Source organism: Primulina tabacum, chromosome 3 (assembly GCF_025594145.1).
Source record: "Primulina tabacum isolate GXHZ01 chromosome 3, ASM2559414v2, whole genome shotgun sequence".
Taxonomy (NCBI): domain Eukaryota; kingdom Viridiplantae; phylum Streptophyta; class Magnoliopsida; order Lamiales; family Gesneriaceae; genus Primulina; species Primulina tabacum.
This window is the reverse complement of record NC_134552.1, coordinates 50,704,140-50,726,510: the sequence shown is the minus strand read 5'-3', so window position 1 is coordinate 50,726,510 and position 22,371 is coordinate 50,704,140. Positions and strand designations below refer to the sequence as shown.

The 22,371-nt window shown below is 36.0% G+C and overlaps 1 protein-coding gene across 1 annotated transcript; it reads left to right on the top strand.

Annotated features, from left to right (window-relative positions):
• The first annotated feature begins 13,039 nt into the window (after positions 1–13,039).
• Positions 13,040–15,368, top strand: LOC142541181 (ras-related protein RABA5b-like). Its single transcript, XM_075647829.1, has 2 exons — positions 13,040–13,491; positions 14,890–15,368. The coding sequence occupies exons 1-2, from the start codon at positions 13,164–13,166 to the stop codon at positions 15,207–15,209; spliced, it is 648 nt and encodes a 215-aa protein (XP_075503944.1). The 5' UTR covers positions 13,040–13,163; the 3' UTR covers positions 15,210–15,368.
• The last annotated feature ends 7,003 nt before the right edge of the window (positions 15,369–22,371 follow it).

The window sequence follows — 22,371 nt, the reverse complement described above, 5'->3', positions numbered from 1 at the left end:
TTTATTTTTAAATTGTATTATTTATATTATAATAATATAATTAGAATTTTTTTGACTTACATTATACGAATAAGTATAATTTTGTTAAATATTATATTTTAATATTAATCACGATATAAAAATAATAATAAATATAAATTTGTGCTTTTTGAAAATATTTTTGTTAGGATTGAGAAAGAGTTTAGAAGGGATGAATAAACTCTTTAAAAATATTTGCTTTTAAAATTTGTTTTCAATCGTTTTTAGACGATTAAATTTTTTTTAAAACGATTAGAAATATGAACCGCTTGAAAAGTGCGGAAAACGGTTCAAAATTTCTAATGATAGCTTCAACTGGTTGGCTGGCTTGTTAACAAGAAACAGTTTGAAATGTAAGTGCTTGCGGAAAGTAAATACACATGATTTTTATGGATGTTCGTAGATAAAACTCCTACGTCACCCCTTCTCCTCGGTTTTTTCCACAAATTATTCTTCTTCGAGTTCAAATAGATCGGATGAAGAGAGTATTCTAGCTTTGAAGGATGCAGTTGAGAAGAAGATGCTTTTCCGGTTGACTTGGAAAGCTGAGGTTCATTGATTTCGTAAACCAAAACATTAACCGTGGTGTCGAATGCTACAAAAGAAACAAGGATTGCTTCGTAGGGGATTTCTTATGCTACCAGACCGGTTGATGGAGCCTCAAAAACAAAAGAGACTAGAGGCAGAGAAGCAACAATTACATTGTCATCCTTGGGTTCAGTAGGTAAAGGTACTAACGGTGCTGGGAGAATGTCTTGAGCAGTATCAATAACAGATTCAGAGTTTGAAAGAGAAGAGATCTCCATGTGAGTTGTGCCCTGATCAAAGTCAGAAAGAGATTGCACAACTTTTCGGCAGAGATAAGATGAACTTCTGAAAGACTGATATGCGCCGAGAGAGGAGGCACAAATGAGTCAGACTCTTGAACAGATGTATCTTCCTCATGGATCTCTTGAGGAGCTGTCGAAGAGCCCGGTTCATCTTGTTGACAGATTGCCTCAGTAATGAGAACATCCTTTGTCATAATGATCTCAACAGTTGGGAGAATGGATGTCACATCACTGGTCATAGCGGTTTCAACCGGTATCTTAGAAACAAGTGAAGCGGTAACAGATGAAGATGGCGGTACCTGAGTAGTAGATAAGTCTTTGATGGTCTCAGAAGCCATCACTTCATCAAGATTCAGGTCTGAGTCAAACTTGGCCTTTTCTCCAACCGCAGGCAGTTGAAGTTCCCGCGCTTAAGAGCAACAACCATTGAGAGTGAGAGAGCATACATCTCAAGTTGAGAGATGACAGATGAGTCATCTTTGCGGTTGGGAAAGTAGGAACAAAATTGTTTCTCTTCAGTTGAATCAGTGCTCGAAGAACACTTTCCTTCATCTGTAATTCCAGAAGTCTCTACGAAGCAGAGCGGTTGAAATTTTGGGGGCTTTTGTCCATTCCAATATGGAAAGTTCAAGTTTGACAGCTGCTTTGATCTTGCCAGTTTGAATAAGTGAGTCAAAGGTTGTTACCATTCGAAATTCAACCCACTTATCAAACATTTCCATTTTCTGGCGAACAATCTCATTGACTCGTTCGCTTGTCAGCACAATGGCAGTGTGAACATTGTTGTTTTTAGGTGGGTCCTCGAGCAAATTTTTCTTCCCCTTCTGTAGGATGGATGAGAGAAATACTGGAGAAGGAGGATGTGATCTCAGAATCAGCGATCTCAATCCCTTTAGGTTTTGTTGCTTTAAATACGGAGATTGGAAGAGGAACGAACAGTGCAGAAATATGTTTGATCATCTTCATTTTTGTAGCTTTGGGCTTTTCTGACCGTTTCTTCTTAAAGACTTGTTGTACCGGTACATCATCCTTCGATTTTTCATCGGAGCTGGATTTCAGAACCAGCTTTCTCTTAGTGCCCTTGGGAAGCACATGCGTCTTCTTTTGCTTAACAAATTCAATCCAATGTCTCAGTCTTGATAGAGACAATATCCTCATCAGTTGGAAGATTTTTCTTTATAAAATTTTCAACCGTTGTCCAGTTGAATAACTTGGTCTTTCCAACTTCAACCATGTCCACTAGTTGGATTCCTTCTTGAATCAGTAAATGGCAAATTTGAACTGCAAATCCTTGAGACTGATTTTCTTTCTTTATCATGGCAACCAGTGTCTTGAACAAGACATCAAACCAGTTGATTTTAAGATTTGATGCAATAGTGTCCATGACAAGGAATTTTTCTAGGGTGATTTTGTCATATGCACCGGCCTTGGCGAGAATCCCCTTCGCCACTATATCAGCCAACAGTCTGAATTCAATCTTCAGATCTCGTTTCTGGCAAGTTTGAGAAGAGATCGGAGAGTTAGAGAGAGAGAGAAGTTACTTCTCCAAAGCTTAGTTTTGCCCTCTATAGGAATAGTAAAGTCGGTGATTCCAGCAACTGATAACTTAAACAAATCAGCGAACATCTTCTGGGTGATGCGAAGGTTCTTTCCTTGAACAGAGCATAAGATTTCCCCGTTTTCCATGTATGATGTGTCAAATAATTCCTTCAAAATTATCTCGAAGTATTGCTCGCTGCAACCCAAAAATTATCGAAGGCCAGAGGTGACGAGTATTCGGAACATAGCTTGCATCGGCTTATTGGTCATGGCGAAGTACACATGCAAAGTTGAAGTAATGGTGTTGTGAACAATAGATGCAGCCATTTGCAATGTGAATAAAGGAGGTTTGAATGATGAAATCTGCAAGACAATCTTGACAAGCAAAGATCTTAGAATAATCAAGTGCTAAGATGGTAAATGCTTGTCATGGCCTTAAAAATGATAATGAAAATTTCATGTGAGTATATCCGGTATCGGTATATACCGTTTTATACAAAAAAAACATTACATTTTAAAATTTTTATGAATTTTTTGTTTTAAAATATTATATATTTTAAAAATTATAATATTTTTTCGGATATTTCGGTATTCCGGTATATAACGAAATTTTCAAATTGCATACTGTTACCGTACCGAGAAATTCGGTATTCTTACCGTACCGTACCGAAATCTTCGGTATACCGAAAATTCAATAAATTCGAAATTTTTTTTGTACGATAATCTCGATATACTGAAAATTCGGTATTTTTTCTCACCCCTAGTTGTTGTATATCATACTATATCATACTAAAATTAACTAAAGAATAATAAAAAGAATATTAAAAGAAATTTAATATTGTTATTATAATTATCTTGCACAAAATTTAATTCTGTAAATCAAAATTTTAAAATTATTTATTAAATAATAATATATTCAAAAATATTATAGATATTAAAATTAATCTTCTTTATAGGAAAATATATATATTTACGTTTATTCCTAATTATGATTAACAAATATAGCAAACGTCATTTTTAAAAAAATGATTATTATATCTTATCTAAATATGTTATTTTAAAATTAGTATAATTTGCTAAATATTTTACAATACAACTTTCTATAAATAAAATAATGTATCTCTTCGATTTGTAGGATTTTTTTAAATATAAAAAATATATATCAGTTGTTTTAAACCCAACAAAAAGAGACTTCACAAAAAAAGTAAGAAAATTAGGATATATTTAAAAATATAAAAATTAATCATTTGAATAAAAATATTATAATGAAAATTTAAACAAGTTGTAAGGACCGTGTATCATATTACCGTAAATCCTATATGATTATCGATAATTCATGAATTTGATATGTGATTATGCAATTGATGTATATTATGAAAATGAAATTGAGAAAATGAATATTGAATATGAGTTGACGTTGTAAGAGCTCGAGTGGAGAAGCCAGACGCCAATATAGTACAAGAGTCAATATTTGTACAGAAGATGTGGCGCCCGGGCAGTAGATAGTGACCGCCCGAGCGCCAGGGTATATGAAATTGTTCTCGGAGAGAACATGCTGCGCCCGAGCGGTAGTTTGTGATCGCCCGAGCGCGATGCAAGTGTTAGGCGGACAGAACCCTCCGGGCCCGAGCGGTAATATTTGACCGCCCGAGCGCGGTGCAATTTTTAGGCGCGAGAATTCTACCGCCCGAGCGCGATAGAGATGAGGATAAGAGTAACTTTTTCCTTCTTTCTTTCTTCATTTCATTTACCGAAAGTTCGAGAGAAAAGAAAGAAACTCGATTTTCTTCCGTCCAAATCGACTTCAAAACGCGAAACAAATTATATATTTGTGATCTTCGCGTCGAGGGCTTCTGACTGAGGTAATTTTCTTCTGGTTCCAGCAGCTTGAAATATCAAAGTGCTGGAATAGCATGTATTTGAAGTTGAATTTCCTGTATGTAGTAGAATAACCGACAATAAACTCATATTTGAAGTCGGAATTTAATTATGATATGATTATGATTTGATATGAATTTTTGAAGTTTCAAAAGATATTTGAAACTCGTATTAATGATTTGGAGTATGTTATTGATGTAGATAAAGTGTAATATCAATATCTTCAGGCTACATCAACTGGAAACTAAGAATTGAGGTATGTTGCGACCGGGTAACATACGACATGTATCTTTATTATATGATATATCTTGGATTGGTTTGATTGATTGGAATGAGAATACATGTCTATATGCCTTAATTGTGGAGTTTATGTGGCATACATGACATTGTGATTGGAATATCGATGTATAAAATAAATTTTTTATTAACACACATCGTTTGATGCATACATCGATACATGACATGCACGTTGAGCTATGATCCTGGGATACCCTGATATGATTTGATTGGATTCTGGGGTTTGTGAACACAATGCTATGTTTGGTATTATATGACCCTTAAAAACATAGACATTTGTGGCCCCGATGATTGGATATGAGATTTGGGATTTGATGGCGCTTTGTCGACGCTATCATACGAGTATCCCTTATTGAGGCCGGTGTGCCAGCTCGAGCATTGATTTGATAGCGATTCGTTTGATTCTGACATGTGCTCAGTGGATGAGCATTTGACCTCATACCTCCACGACATACATGCATTACATTCCATGTATCATTGTTTAGATACTTGTGGTATATATATGATGGTTGTTCCATACGGATCTTTGCTCACACCCAATGGGGGGCTGTTGTTGTCTTTATGTGTGGACAATGACAGGTACTCCAGGTTATCAGGAGACCGGAGAGGGTACTTCTGGAGGGAGTCACAGTTTGAGTTGAGGTTTATGTTTTGTTCCCAGTATATATGTATATGTATTTATATACCTGGGGCATGTCCCGAGGATATGAGTTGTTTGTATATGATTGGTTTTGAGTTCGTGTGGGCATGTTTATGATGTGAGATGAAATACTATTTTTAGTATTTAAATTATAGAAGAAATATTTCGGGCTCATTGTAAAGGAAATTTTAAACTCGTTTTCCGCTGTAATCAGTTAACCCTAATCAAAGTGCATTGTAATAAAGATTATGAGCTAAGCGCCCCACACTAGATGGTATCAGAGCATAGCTGGGAATGCTCGATTGAGTTTTGTGTACACTTGAATAGGCACAAATGAATTGTGCTTATGTGTTTGATTTATTTGTATTACTTGCTCTTACTTGATTTGATTTGAGTAAGTATTTGATGAGATTGGTGATATGAGATGATGAGATTATGAAATTGATATTGATTTGTGATATTCATCATTTGATTTGTAGATGGATCCCACAAATGAAACTGCGAGTAGCAGTACTGAGAGAATAGTTGGGCAATTTGAAGGATTGTCCATGGATGTAGTGATGGCTCGATTCCAGGATCTGAAACCACCGAGGTTCTTTGGCACTGAGAGTGCTGAAAGAGCAGAGGCTTGGTTAAAGGATATCGAGCACTTATTTAATATTGTTGAATATTCCAAGGCTCGGAGACTGAAACTTGCTTTGTATCAATTGAAATACCGAGCAAAATCTTGGTGGGAAGCCGCTGAGATTGGATTGAAAGAGGCCGGGATTGAAGTAACATGGGATGTCTTCAAGGCCCAATTTTTGGAGCAGTATTCCCCTCCTTCTTCTTATACTGCACAGGAGAATGAATTTAACAATTTGCAGCAGGGAACGTTGACTGTTGCAGAGTATGCTTCAAAGTTTTCTACTCTGTTGAAGTATGCACCTCACGTAGCTGGGAATGCGAAGGCAAAATATAACTGGTTTGTGAATGGATTGCATCATGCTATATATACTTATGTTGTTTCTGGATTGCCTACCAGCTACGCAGAGGCAGTTGAACGAGCTAAGGCAGCCGAGGCTGGACTTAGGCGAGGAGTGCCACAGTATACTCCTCCACCTCCAGTGTCAGCTCAGCAGCCTACTTTGCGGCCGAGAGGTAAGAAGTTTAAGAAGACTGACTCTGTTTCTTCGTCTTCTTCGAGCTCGAGTAGATCCCAGAGAGCGAGTCATGTGATTGCTCCTTATTTTAGTCATTGTGGAGGCAAACATACTATCGAGCAGTGTCGCGGTATGTTTGGTACTTGTTACCAGTGTGGGCAGGAAGACCATTTCTCTAGAGTATGTCCGAACAGGGGTACGACTTCTTCCTAACCCCAGCCAGGATTTAGAGGTGACCCCAGTATGATGAGACCTGATGTTCATGTTCCTTCTTTTCAGCAGTCGAGTGTCCCACGATATCGAGGACCGGGTGGTCAGAGTGCCCAAGTTCCTCCTCAAGTGAGAGTGTACGCCATGACCGAGGATCAGGCGAGAGAAGATCCTAGTGGAGTGATTGCAGGTATTTGCACGCTTTGCGATTATCCTGCACATGTTTTATTTGATACAGGAGCATATCATTCATTCATATCTCGTGCATTTGTTGCATCTCACGATATTGAGTGTACCCCGTTGTATGATACTTTGTCGATAGCCACGCCAGTAGGGAAGATTAATTTGTCTGAGAACGTTGTGCATAATTGTGTATTGATATATGAGGATAATGTGATATTTCTGAATTTGATTGTCCTCCCAATGCACGACTTTGATTGTATTGTTGGCATGGATATCTTGATGACAAATCGAGCTACTGTTGATTGTTGTCATGGAGTGGTTCGATTTCGACCGATTGATGGACCCAAGTGGAATTTTTATGGCAAGGGTTCCCAAGCCAAAATTCCATCGGTATCTTCCTTGGAAATGTCTCGACTTTTGACTAGCGGAGTTGAGGGTTATCTTATCTACGCTATTGATGTCTCTAAAAAGAACCTTCTTTATCTGAGATTCCTGTTGCGAAAGAATTCCCGATGTATTTCCCGATGAGGTTCTTGATTTTTCTCCTCATCGAGAAGTTGAGTTTAGTATTGATCTTGTACCGGGAACTGCGCCTATTTCTAAAGCTCCTTATCGCATGGCACATCTGAAATTGAAAGAATTGAAAGAACAATTACAGGATCTTCTCGATAAGGGATATATTCGACCGAGTGTATCACCATGGGGAGCTCCAGTTTTATTTGTTCGAAAGAAAGATGGTACTATGCGAATGTGTATCGACTATAGGCAACTGAATCGGGCTACTGTGAAAAATAAGTACCCACTTCCTCGTATTGATGATTTATTTGATCAGCTTCAGGGTACTTCTGTATACTCGAAGATTGATCTTCGTTCTGGGTATCATCAAGTACGAGTTCGAGATGAAGATGTGCCCAAAACTGCTTTTCGTACGAGGTATGGCCATTATGAATTCTTGGTTATGCCTTTTGGTCTCACGAATGCTCCTGCTATCTTTATGGATTTAATGAATCGTGTCTTTCGAGATTATCTTGACCGATTCGCTATTGTATTTATTGATGATATTTTTGTGTATTCGAAATCGAAAAAGGAGCATGCTGAACATTTGAGACTGGTGCTTCAAATTCTTCGTACTAGTCACTTATATGCTAAATTGTCCAAATGCGAGTTCTGGATGGACAAAGTGGTATTTTTAGGCCACGTCATTTCGAGACATGGCATATCTGTTAATCCTACGAAGGTCGAAGCTGTATTGAATTGGCCAAGACCTACGAATGTTCCTGAGATCCGTAGCTTCATGGGTTTGGCTGGATATTAGCGTCGTTTTATTGAAGGATTTTCGAAAATAGCTAAACCTATTACTCAACTAACGCAGAAGAATCAATGATTCATTTGGTCAGATGAATGTGAAGCTAGTTTTCTTGAATTGAAGACGAGATTGACCACAGCACCTGTGCTAACTATTCCCTCAGGTACCGGAGGATTTGTGGTGTGTACAGATGCGTCTGGTAAAGGTTTGGGCTGTGTTCTGATGCAACATGGCAAAGTGGTTGCTTATGCGTCTCGTCAATTGAAATCTCATGAAACACGTTATTCAGGTTCATGATCTCGAATTGACCGCCATTGTGTTTGCTCTGAAGATTTGGTGCCATTATTTGTACGGAGAAAAGTTTGTTATCTATTCGGATCATAAGAGTCTGAAATATCTCTTTTCTCAATCTGATTTGAATATGAGGCAACGTAGGTGGATGGATCTCCTGAAGGATTTTGATTGTGAGATTCAATATCACCCTGGATCGGTGAATGTTACTGCGGATGCCCTTAGTCGTAAAATACATGATTCTGTGTTAGCTTCTGTTTGTGTCGCCAAGGTATATGAGGATATATGTACTTCTGGTTGGACTTTTCACTCGAATTAGAATTCTGTCACTGTCTCAGCATTGCAAATTGAGCCGAACTTGATATCGAAAATACGAAAGGCCCAACGAAGTGATGCTCAGATCCAAAAGTCGAAAGAGCTTGTATCTGCTGGACATCAGTCTGGATTCCAGATTTCTTCTGATGGTTCTTTACGACTTAATGGTCGGCTGGTAGTTCCTGATAATTCAGATTTGAAATATGCCCTTCTTCGAGAAGCACATTGTAGCAAATACAGTATTCACCCTGAAGGCCGAAAGATGTATTTGACATTGAGACCTCAATTCTGGTGGAAACGTATGAAGAAGGACATTACTGAGTTTATTTTTAAATGTCTTGTCTGCCAGCAAGTGAAAGCCGAGAGAACGAAATCGGGAGGATTGCTCCATAGTCTTGAAATCCCGAAATGGAAATGAGAACATATTGCTATGGATTTTGTGACTCATTTACCTCGTTCGCCCAAGGGCTGTGATGCTATTTGGGTCATTATTGATCGGCTTTCGAAATCTGCGCATTTCATTCCGTATGAGCGGACTTATCCTTATAAGAGAATGGCCCGTTTATACATTGAGAATGTTGTGAGGCTGCATGGTGTGCCAGTCTCAATTGTATCTGATCGTGATCCCAGATTTGCTTCTAAATTCTGGGGTAGTTTTCAGGAAGCGATGGGTACGCGTTTGGCTATGAGTACTGCTTATCATCCTCAAACTGATGGCCAGACTGAGCGTACGATTCAAACGTTGGAGGATATGTTGCGTGCTGTTGTGATGGACTTCAGAATGGGATGGCAAGATGCCTTACCATTGGTTGAATTTTCTTATAATAATAGCTTTCAGACGAGTATCGGTATGGCACCGTTTGAAGCTCTATATGGGAGACGATGTAGATTACCGCTGTTCTGGGATGAAATTGGTGAGAGACAATTGACTGGACCTGAAATGATACAGGAAATGAACGATAAGGTTCAGTTGATTCGGCAGCGGATGAAAGCTGCTCAGGATCGTCAAACGAGTTATGCGAACAAACGAAGACGACCCTTGGAATTCCAGAAAGGTGACAGAGTGTTTTTGAAAATATCTCTCTTTAGAGGCACTGTTCGATTCGGCATGCGAGGGAAATTATCTCCTCGATATGTTGGTCCATACGAAATTCTGGATCGAGTTGGTGATCTTGCGTATCGATTGGCATTACCACCAGCTTTATCTGCCATTCATGATGTATTTCATGTTTCTATGTTGAGGAAATATTAACCGGATCCATCACATGTACTTGCACCTGATGAAGTTGAACTTGATCCTTCTCGTTCCTATGTTGAACAACATGTTCGCATTATGAATCGAAAGAAAAAAAGATATTGCGAAATAAATCGATCCCTTTGGTTCGAGTACAATGGACACGACATGGTATTGAAGAGTCGACGTGGGAATTGGAAAGCAAAATGCGAGATTCGTATCCGCATTTATTTGATACTAGTCCGTCTGTTCCATTGTATTCTATGTATTATGATCCGTTGACTGATTTTAGTTTTGATATGTACTACAACTGGTAACATATATATGTTTGCCAATGTTATGTATATAGAGATGTTTGAGATTTCGAGGACGAAATCTTTTAAGTGGGGGAGAAATGTAAGGACCGTGTATCATATTATCGTAAATCCTATGTGATTATCGATAATTCATGAATTTGATATGTGATTATGCAATTGATGTATATTATGACAATGAAATTGAGAAAATGAATATTGAATATCAGTTGACGTTGTAAGAGGTCGAGTGGAGAAGCCGGATGCCAATATAGTACAAGAGTCAATATTTGTACAGAACATGTGGCGCCCGGGCGGTAGATAGTGACCGCCCGAGCGCCAGGGTATATGAAATTGTTCTCGGACATAACATTCCGCGCCCGAGCGGTAGTTTGTTACCGCCCGAGCGCGATGCAAGTGTTAGGCGGACAAAACCCTCCGCGCCCGAGCGGTAATATTTGACCGCCTGAGCGCGGTGCAATTTTTACTCGGGGCAGAGCGCGAGAATTCTACCGCCCGAGCGCGATAGAGATGAGGATAAGAGTAACTTTTTCCTTCTTTCTTTCTTCATTTCATTTACCGAAAGTTCGAGAGAAAAGAAAGAAACTCGATTTTCTTCCGTCCAAATCGACTTCGAAACGCTGTCTAAACGCGAAACAAATTATATATTTGTGATCTTCGCGTCGAGGGCTTCTGACTGAGGTAATTTTCTTCTGGTTCAGCAGCTTGAAATATCAAAGTGCTGGAATAGCATGTATTTGAAGTTGAATTTCCTGTATGTAGTAGAATAACCGACAATAAACTCATATTTGAAGTCGGAATTGAATTATGATATGATTATGATTTGATATGAATTTTTGAAGTTTCAAAAGATATTTGAAACTCGTATTAATGATTTGGAGTATGTTATTGATGTAGATAAAGTGTAATATCAATATCTTCAGGCAACATCAACTGGAAACGAAGAATTGAGGTATGTTGCGACCGGGTAACATACGACAGGTATCTGTATTATATGATATATCTTGGATTGGTTTGATTGATTGGAATTAGAATACATGTATATATGCCTTAATTGTGGAGTTTATGTGGCATACATGACATTGTGATTGGAATATCGATGTATAAAATAAATGTTTTATTAACACACATCGTTTGATGCATACATCGATACATGACATGCACGTTGAGCTATGATCCTTGGATACCCTGATATGATTTGATTGGATTCTGGGGTTTGTGAACACAATGCTATGTTTGGTATTATATGACCCTTAAAAACATAGACATTTGTGGCCCTGATGATTGGATATGAGATTTGGGATTTGATGGCACTTTGTCGACGCTATCATACGAGTATCCCTTATTGAGGCCGGTGTGCCAGCTCGAGCATTGATTTGATAGCGATTCGTTTGATTCTGACATGTGCTCAGTGGATGGGCATTTGACCTGATACCTCCACGACATACATGCATTGCATACCATATATCATTGTTTAGATACTTGTGGTATATATATGATGGTTGTTCCATACGGATCTTTGCTCACCCCCGAGGGGGGGCTGTTGTTGTCTTTGTGTGTGGACAATGGCATGTACTCCCGGTTATCAGGAGACTGGAGATGGTACTTCTGGAGGGAGTCACAGTTTGAGTTGAGGTTTATGTTTTGTTCCCAGTATATATGTATATGTATTTATATACCGGGACATGTCCCGAGGATATGAGTTGTTTGTATATGATTGGTTTTGAGTTCGTGTGGGCATGTTTATGATGTGAGATGAAATATTATTTTTAGTAATTAAATTATAGAAGAAATATTTCGGGCTCATTGTAAAGAAAATTTTAAACTCGTTTTCTGCTGTAATTAGTTAACCCTAATCAAAGTGCATTGTAATAATGATAGGAGCTAAGGGCCCCACACAAGTACATTTTATAATTTAGTGTACCACAGCATAACAAATAATTCAATTTATTAATAGTGTAGGAATGAAAATCACGGGTGATTGAGCTATACATTGATATTGGTTAATTCAAAATAGTTTAATCTAAGTCAAATATTATTACAGTCATTCAAAAAAAAAACAAAATTTCTAACTATACAATATATATATCATATTGCGAACAAAATAATGATTCACAATTAATTATTTGTCAAAAAATGCTAATTAATCTCGTACAACTGACAACTCTCTGAATAAAATTTTTTATTGTTCTCGTAATAATAACACTAAATACAAAAATAATTTAAATATTATCAACAAAAATAATAACGTTACCTTTTAAGACTCGATCGTATGAAATAAATGACAAAATAAACGAACAATATTATTACCTAATAATGTTAAACATTGTTATCAAAAAATAACATTATAAAACAATTTTATTTCAATAATAATAAAAATAAAATTAATAGATGTCATATACTTCAGAAATACAATGATGCTCAATAAAAAAAATATTACCAATGCAACGTCGGACTTTGAAAGAATCTAAAGCGGAGAAAAGAAGAATTTTGCGTAAATGAATTTTGTATAATCGAAAGTAGAATGCGTGCATTTTAAAGGCTTCAAAAACTCATATTTATCAATAATTCACGAGTGGTGTAGGGGTTGTCACGAATTTTGTGCCTAATCTGCGGACCAGCCCCCTTTTCAAATTTTTTTTAAAAAAAAATTTGAGTTAGTTTCCCGGATTATACTATTTTCATAAATTCTCAAATTTGCGATATTTTAATAAATAATTTTTAAATTTATATTATTTATTAAAAAAAACCAGCCTTCACCGATAAACTTCGCAATTTCACTTGGACTTATTTGTGGCAAGAAAACAAAGAAAAAAGATTTAAAAAAAAATTGCCTTTCAAAAGAAAGATGACAGCTACCATTTATTACCCGTGAATTACGCAGCCACACCACAGCCATTTACACTTGCACCACTTCTTCCCCATTACTTCCATTTTCAGTCTTCAAACCCTTAACAGAACAAGAAATGGGGGAGGAAGGAGGGGAGGAATACTTATTCAAGATTGTGGTAATCGGTGACTCTGCAGTGGGCAAATCGAATCTACTGTCACGATTTGCTCGAGACGAGTTCGACCACCATTCAAAGGCGACAATAGGTGTGGAGTTTCAGACCCAAGTGGTGGAGGTTGACGGCAAGGAGGTGAAGGCTCAGGTGTGGGACACCGCGGGCCAGGAGCGCTTCCGGGCTGTTACGTCTGCCTATTATCGTGGTGCTGTGGGGGCGCTGATTGTGTATGATATCAGTAGGAAGGCCACTTTCGAGAGTATCAAGCGGTGGCTCGATGAACTCAACAGTATGGTTTTGAATCTGTTCTCTCTCTCTCTTTTTTGGGTGTTTTTTGTTCTATGTGAGTGCTGGCACAATCAATAGTTTCATATTTAACAAATTTGTTGAAAAAGATTGGATTTTAAAACTGTTTTATTGGTGGGGATAGGCTTTCTATTCTAGTCTTCAAGTTTTGTTAATGTTATATACTGACAAAGCTTGATTACAGAATTAGATCAAGAATTGGTATATGGTAGGATAGTAGTGTTCTTGCACTGTCTTAGAACAAATTCAATGTAGGTGTTACCATTTCTAGTCCAGCGGGCAGTAAAATATAGGTTGAAGAAAGAATGAGGATACCTTTACTTAGTAAATGATCGTTGTTTATGGCCTGATCCCTGGATTGCAGAGAGAAGGTTGAATGTGATTGAATTTTGTGTAATTTTTCGAGGATTCAAAAGTCTACTATCATTATACACAAAGTAAGGTGTACTTTGTTTTAAGTGAATTCACTCCATGAATTAGCCTCTACTTTTTGATTGAAAATTGAAAGAGAAGTGCTTAATAGTTTTGTGCATATTTTATTTGAGTTGAGGTTTATCGGTGTAAATTTCCGGTGTATTCTCCTCCAGTCCACCACAAATTATGATGGAAGATGTCATTTTCTTTATTATTGTCATTGATAAGATTTGTTGGGGTAGATGAGTCCTGGACAAATGACCAAATTTACTCCCACCTATATTCATTAAAGATCTTTACATCTCAAGTGGAAGTAGACACAAAAATGTTGCTTATAAATGTATTTAAGTGTTTGAGCCCATCATTCATAAATGTGGTTCGAATTTTGGGCAATACATGTTTGCCTAGATCAATGATTGTATAATCTGTTAATGTTGAGGTTAGGTACACAAATTGGTTTGTCTTTTTTTTTTTTGGTTTTTGTTTTGGAAGTATGTGCTATTATCCTTCAATAAGAAATTTTACTTTTACTAGTAAACTTCATTTCTAATGAAAAAACAATTTCGGAGGGGGAATTTGATATGAACAAAACTGTTAGTTCCGAAAGCGTGCAAGCATTTCAACCAAACCACCATTGGTACGAGTAATTGTGTGAATTGGGCACCTGGAATTTGATATATATGAAATATTTTTTCTTATACTTGATCCAAGTTTCAATTATCAACAAATGTAAGGAAAACTACTATGATAACTCAGATAGTCTGGTAACTAACATTTCTTGTGAAGTTTAGTGAGCATTTTGTTGGTGAGTTGGAAATTGCTCGTCAAGTTACAGTTTTTTGGGGGCTTGAATATATCGAGGAATATTGCTAAAACAGATGCCGCCATAAGCGTTTTAAATAATCTGTTAAAATCATGTATATATTATTGAACTATTTTTTTTACCTTTTCTATCATGATATTTCAGCCCATTGTGACACTGCGGTTGCGAGGATGCTAGTAGGAAACAAGTGCGATTTGGAGAACATTCGAGAGGTGAGTGTGGACGAGGGCAAAAGCTTTGCTGAAGAAGAAGGACTATTCTTCATTGAGACATCTGCGTTGGATTCTACAAATGTTAGAAAGTCTTTCGAGATTGTTATTCGGGAGATCTATGACAAAGTTAGCCGGAAAATCCTTAAGTCTGACTCCTACAAGGCCGAATTGTCTGTGAATCGAGTTAGTCTGGCCGACGGGGTCGATTTGTCTAAGCAAAACAAGAGTGTTTTCTCTTGTTGTTCGAGTTGATTCCCTCGTATTTCCCCTTTGTGCTCCTTTATTTTTATGTCTTGCTTTTTATTTAATGAGCTTTTCTTGAATGCCAATGGCATTATTTGATTTCTTTTTTTGGCATTATGTTATTATGGGTATATTTTACTGGAGATACCATCTGAGATTTTTCCCTTATTCGCGTATACATATGATAAAATAAGATTTTAATCCTCTGCTGTGGGTACGCACTATGTGCTATACATATTATACACGAGATCATCAATTAATGATCTCAATTCATCCGACGACTTTTAAAATCTGTCTAACAATGTAAAAAAGTCTGTCAATTAATTGATGATCTTGTGTAAAATATGGACAACACCATGTGATGATCTTGAGCTCATAGCAGAGGATCCATACACGATATATCTGTTGTTCTTTGTAAACGTGTTGATGTAGTAAAAATTCAAATAACATATCAGTTAAAAAATTGTGACAAAATTGAGAAATTTAGTTAATCAGAAGTTACTATATTTTTATTATAAAAAAACTAATACTTAAAAAATCTAATTTGCTATAAAATTTAGTGTGTGTGTTTTTCATAAAACTATCGTAATTAATATTTATCAGGATTATAATTTAGCGAATAAATGATTTACGGAACACAAAAGATGCATTTAGGTGGATTGCTGGGAAAATAAAAGTTATAAATTATTGAGTGGACAAATTGTAAAATTGTAGATATTTTTATCACAAATGAATGTAATTTATCTCTATCTTAATCACGCAACACGCCCAACACATATTATTTCCTTCTTTTATAATAATAATAATATTTTTTCTTATAAAAATCATGAGTTATCCTCATCTTGGATCGCGTGTCTTCATGAGCTTTCTCATGCTATGTTACTCATGACATTATCTCATCCTTCGAAGTGATTCTGGAAATCTTGAGTTCGAGTGTTGAAAAAATCGAAAAAAATAAATTTTCAAAAACGTCATAATACTAAGAGTAATTAAGCATAGAAAAGCCATAATGACACAAAATTTCAAAATTGTGATTAGTCCATGATCGTTACAATAACAAATGTTATTATTATTATATTAATTTCTCCACCCGTATTTTTTCATTTGAAAAAAAAAATCGTTTTATTTCGTTTTATTTCTAAATTCTAGGATGTTTTATCTTTTTATAATTATATTCCATGTAATAAAGTATTCCTTCCATCTTTCTTAATGAGGAAAAATATCTCACGTTAAAGAAAAATATAAAATTTAAAAAATTCACTCACACGTGTGTAATATATTTTTTATTAGTCCAATTATAAATTTTGATAAATTATAATAATTAAATAGTATAAATAGGAAGGAAGTTATGGTAATTGGTGGGAAGTTCTTAAAATATGAAAAATTATAATATAGTCAAATATGTTAAAAGTAAAAATTTATGGTAAAAAGTTAAAATCTCAAACTTACAAAATATATTAAACTACATACTTTATAAAATTTTGTCTACTCAATTGTGTTTTTCTTCACAAATTGAGATATCTATTTATAGAATTTCTTTGAAAATAATCCAAAAATAAATACATCATTACATAAATCATCACACACTAATTTTCTATATTTACAACTCTTATTTTCAATACTCAATTTCTTATTTTCAACACTCCCTCTTGTGATGATAATCATGATACAATGATTGTTTTCATTATGTGTTTTTATATTGCCTCGTTAAAAATCTTACTAGGAAAAACCAATTGGGATAAAACCCATAGTAAGGGAAAAGAGTGCAATCGCGTAAACTCTTCATCAAGTTAACACGAATGATTCTTCACAAATTTTGTAGATTGCGCATCCCATTATTATATATATGATTTTTGAATATTATCGTAGAAAGTGCATTTGTTAAGAGATCTGATGAGTTTTCACTTGACTGAATGTGACGAATATCAATATATTTATTCTTCTCAAGCTTTTATGTGAATGCGAAGAACTTAAGGGGAATATATTTAGTTTTGTCGCTTTTTATGTATCCTTCTTTCATTTGAGTAACACATGCATCATTATCTTCATATATTGTCACAGGCTTCTTGTCGAATGTTAATCCGCATGAGATTTGGATATGTTCGGTCCATTGATTTTAGCCACACACATTCACGACTTGCTTCATATAGTGCAATAATCTCGGCGTGATTTGATGAAGTTGTTACGAGTGTTTGTTTCTGTGAACGCTAATAAATTGCAGTGCCTCCACGAGTAAATACATATCCGATTTGAAAACGTGTGTGGATCGGATAAATACTCAACATCAGCATAACCAATTATGCTTTAATTGGTATCTTTTGAATACAAGATTCATAAGTTTCTCGTTACTCGTAGATAACGGAATATATGTTTAATTTCATTCCAGTGTCTCTTTGTTGGATATAAGCTAAATCTTGCCAATAAATTTACAGCAAAAGATATATCAGGTCTTGTACAATTTGCAAGATATATAAGGACACCAATAGCATTTAGTTATGATATTTCTAAACCAAGAATAACGTCATCACCTTCACATGGACGTAATGGATCTTTTTCTATGTTTAATGATCTAACAACCATTGAAGTACTTAAAGGATTTGATTTATCCATATTAAAATTTTTAAGAACCTTTTCTGTATAATTTGACTGGTTAACAAATATTTCACATTCTTTTTGTTCAATTTTCAAATCCATAAAATAATTTGTTTTTCCAAGGTCCTTCATTTCGAATTCTTCCTTCAAGTATAACACAACTTGAAGAACCGTTTGCTGGGCACCTTGAGGTATTTCAAACAAAATATTCTCCAAGAGCTGCAATAGCTCATGTTCTAAGAAAATATATACCGATGAATTAGATCGAGTTTGGTATAAAACCAAGCGGAAAACACTCGAAATAATCATTCGTTAAGAAACACTCATATATATTGTATCTTGTGTAACTGAATGACTGGAAATTACAAGGGATCAGTTCTGGCTTATATCAATTCAGTTATAGACAGAACTGAACTGATATCAGCTGAACTGATCAAATCAGTTAAGAACAAAAACAAGCAGTTAAACAGAAATAACACAAGATATGTTATGGATGTTCGGAGACTTCAACTGCTCCTACGTCACTCCTTCTACCACCTCGGGTAGGATCCACTAGAAGACTTTGATTAATTACAACAATTATAATAACCCACCCAGCTTAGTACTTACCCACTGCCTAACTGAACTCCTAGCACTCCAGATTGTAGGCAACACCTTACAATCAGCATATTTTTTAATGTCTCATATGCAAAGACTACATACACAAGTTTATTGTCTTTGTGCAAGACTGTATTTGAGTGGTGGTGTGCGCATTGAGAATTGATCACGGAAAACTACCCGAAAGTGTTCTCACACACTGAGGGAAATATACTTCTAATCTAAGATGATAACACGATGAAGTATTCCCTCTGGGCTGATTGCTTCTTGTAAGCTGACATGCAATATGCGGGCCTTTTTGTGTATCTTCACACACTTGTTTTTCTCATACTACTGATGATGGTCTTGAGCTATGTATATATAGATGCATTGAGACCGTACTCCAAGACTCATCACATGTGATCGTTGCAGCTTGAATGCGTTCCTTGGTACAAGTGTCTTGACTTTTCTGACATGCCTTCAGGAATCTCTCGGCTATAATATTTGCTGCAACGTCAATTATTGTACCTTTAATCGCACAGATGCTTTTGTATCTTTGTGCGTAGCTGGAATCCACTTAGATAAGCTTGTCTTGATCTGCAGCTAATTGATTTCTAACTGATGTTCCTAACTAGTCATCTGAAGTGATCTTCAGTTGGGCTGGTGAAATCAGTTGACTCGTCAGTTGAACTGATTTCACTCTTTCAGTTGAACTGGACAGCTGGGTTTTTTCATCAGCTGGTCGAGCTTCTGAAGGTCTTCTGCTGAATCACCAATCAGCTGGACAACCAGTTGAACCGTTCTTTAAGATATCAGTTGAGCTGATTCAGTTTGGTCGATCAATTGATGTTTTCAGTTTGCATCTCGATAGCTTCAGTTTTGGCTCGTATAACTGATCAGTTCGAAGCCTTATCAGTTCCAGCTTCCTGCGCACTTAGGTAAATCATTAGAAACAAAATAACAAGTTTTGTTAACATCAAAATCAAGATTGCAAACATGAAATGTTCTAACAATCTCTCTCTTTTTGATGATCACAAAACTTGAGCAGTTAAAGCGAAAAAAAGGATTCTTCCCCTTTGTCAGAATCAAAAATAAAAAAAAGTTTTTCAATTCCAGGAGTAGCAGAAAGAAAAACTCCCCCTCAACAACTGAATGAAATAATTTGAAAACAGTTTTTCAGTTCGAATAGTAGTTCTAAACAGAACTCCCCCTCAGAAACTAAATAAAAAATTCCCCTTAAAAAATATAATAAATTACGCGATTATTGAAGTTTTAGTATCAATTAAGCACTTTAGGCAACTAATCTTAAAATAGAAGTTCAGTTATGTGAAGGTTAACTGATGAACAAGATGTTTATTTAATCGAATAAGCGTCCATTGTATTGTACATTTACGCACACCAACAATTGTAAGGAAAATGCTACTCCACTAGCAGACTTTAAATAATATCAAACATCAGTTAGTTTACACATAATAGAACTGAATATACTAACAACTGATCGCCTTGAATGCTGCATAACTTTTGAGTCTCTTTTGCCAGAGGATCAGTTAATTTGCCTTGGACTTGATCTCTGTGCTGGCTAACTGGTCGAGCTGACTCAAACTGGACTCAACTGATGCTGAACCGCATTGATCATCTATATTGATCTGATATGAAAATGAAGCAGGCGGTGCTTCTGATGATTAAGTTCCACTTAACTCATCAGTTTCAACTGGTAGTTGGGTTTGTTGATCAGTTGAACCGGTAGGCTTGCAGCTGAAATCTTGTCTATAGAGCAGTTTTAGCTGAACTGCTATCATCTGAACTCAAAACCATGCAAGATACTAAAAACAACAAAGTTAATTAGTCGAGAGAAGTAGCTACAATATTAGTTGCAGAGCCAAGAACCTTCTCTCTTCTTATGGCAAACTCATAAAATTTTTAAGAGGATTTTGAAATCCATTTTAAATAATATTTTGAAACATATTTTAAAATATCAGTTTTCAAATGTCCTTCTTAGAACAGCTAGATCTGATACCAATTGAAGGACCGTTTGCTGGGCACCTTGAGGTGCTTCAAACAAAATATTCTCCAAGAGCTACAATAGCTCGTGTTCTAAGAAAATATACATTGATGAATTAGATCGAGTTTGGTATAAAACCAAGCGAAAAACGTTCGAAATAATCATTCGTTAAGAAACACTGATATATTTTGTATCTTGTGTAACTGAATGACTGGAAATTACAAGGGATCAATTCTGGCTTATATCAATTCAGTTATGGACAGAACTGAACTGATATCAGCTGAACTGATCAAATCAGTTAAGAACAAAAACAAGCAGTTAAACATAAATAACACAAGATATGTTTATGGATGTTCGGAGACTTCAACTGCTCCTACATCACCCCTTCTACCACCTCGGGTAGGATCCACTAGAAAACTTTGATTAATTACAACCATTGTAATAACCCACTCAGCTTAGGACTTACCCACTACCTAACTGAACTCCTAGCACTCAAGATTGTAGACAGCACCTTACAATCAGCATATTATTTAATGTCTTCTATGCAAAGACTACATACACTAGTTTATTGTCTTTGTGCAAGACAGTATTTGAGTTGTGGTTTGTGTGCATGTGAGAACTGATCACTGAAAACTACCCGAAAGTGTTCTCACACACTGAGGGAAATATGCTTCTAATCTAAGCTGATAACACGATGAAGTGTTTCCTCTGGGCTGATTGCTTCTTGTAAGCTGATATGAAATATGCGTGCCCTTTTTGTGTATCTTCATACACTTGTTGTTTTTCTCATACTTCTGATGATGGTCTTGAGTTTTGTATATATAGAGGCATTGAGACCGTACTCCAAGATTCATCACATGTGATCGTTGCAGCTTGAATGTGTTCCTTGGTATATGTGTCTTGACTTTTCTGACATGCCTTCAGGAATCTCTCGGCTTTAATCTTTGCTGCAACGTCCATTATTGTACCTTTAATAGTACATATGGTTTTGTATCGTTGTGCGTAGCTGGAATCCACTTAGATAAGCTTGTCTTGATCTGCAACTGATTGATTTCTAACTGATGTTCCTAACTGGTCATCTGAAGTGATCTTCAGTTGGGCTGGTGAAATCAGTTGACTCGTCATTTGAACTGATTTCACTCTTTCAGTTGAATTGGTCATCTGAGTTCTTCATCAGTTGAACTCTTCATCAGCTGGCCGGGATTCTGAAGGTCTTCTTCTGAATAACCTATCAGCTGGACAATCAGTTGAACCGTTCTTTAAGAAATCAGTTGAGCTGATTCAGTTTGGTTGAACAATTGATGTTTTCAGTTTGCATCTCGATAGCTTCAGTTTTGGCTCATATAACTGATTAGTTCGAAGCCTGATCAGTTCCAGCTTCCTGCGCACTTAGGTAAATCATTAGAAACAAAATAACAAGTTATGTTAACATAAAAATCAAGATTACGAACATGAAATGTTCCCACACAACTTTTTGAATTTCCTTATTGGTTCCAATGATGTTTAAATCATCAACATATACAAAAATAATTACACATCCAGATGTTGTTTTCTTAATGAAAACGCAAGTGCATATTGAATTGTTTACATATCTCTTTTTCAGTAAGTGTTCACTTAGCCGATTATATCACATTCGACCAGATTGCTTTAACTCATATAACGATCTTTGCAATTTCACAGAATAATATTTTTTAGGTTTTGAACTTTGTGCTTCAGGCATCTTAAATCCTTTAGATATATATATATATATATATATATATATATATATATATATATTATCGAGTGATCCGTATAAGTAAGCTGTGACAACATCCATATGACGCATTTCTTAATTTTCAGATAAAACGTAATTACATCCATAACAGGAGAATACTTTTCTTCATAATTAATTTCAGGACCTTTCAAAAAAATCTTGTACAACAAGTCGAGCTTTATATCTTACTATTTCATTTTTCTCATTTCGCTTTTGAATAAAAACCTATTTGTACCTGACATGTTTCC

Excerpts from the sequence above, each read along its gene's own strand:
- LOC142541181 (XM_075647829.1), top strand. The coding sequence starts at position 13,164 with ATGGGGGAGGAAGGAGGGGAGGAATACTTATTCAAGATTGTGGTAATC. Across the intron at positions 13,492-14,889 it reads GTGGCTCGATGAACTCAACA|CCCATTGTGACACTGCGGTT; the intron begins GTATGGTTTTGA and ends ATGATATTTCAG.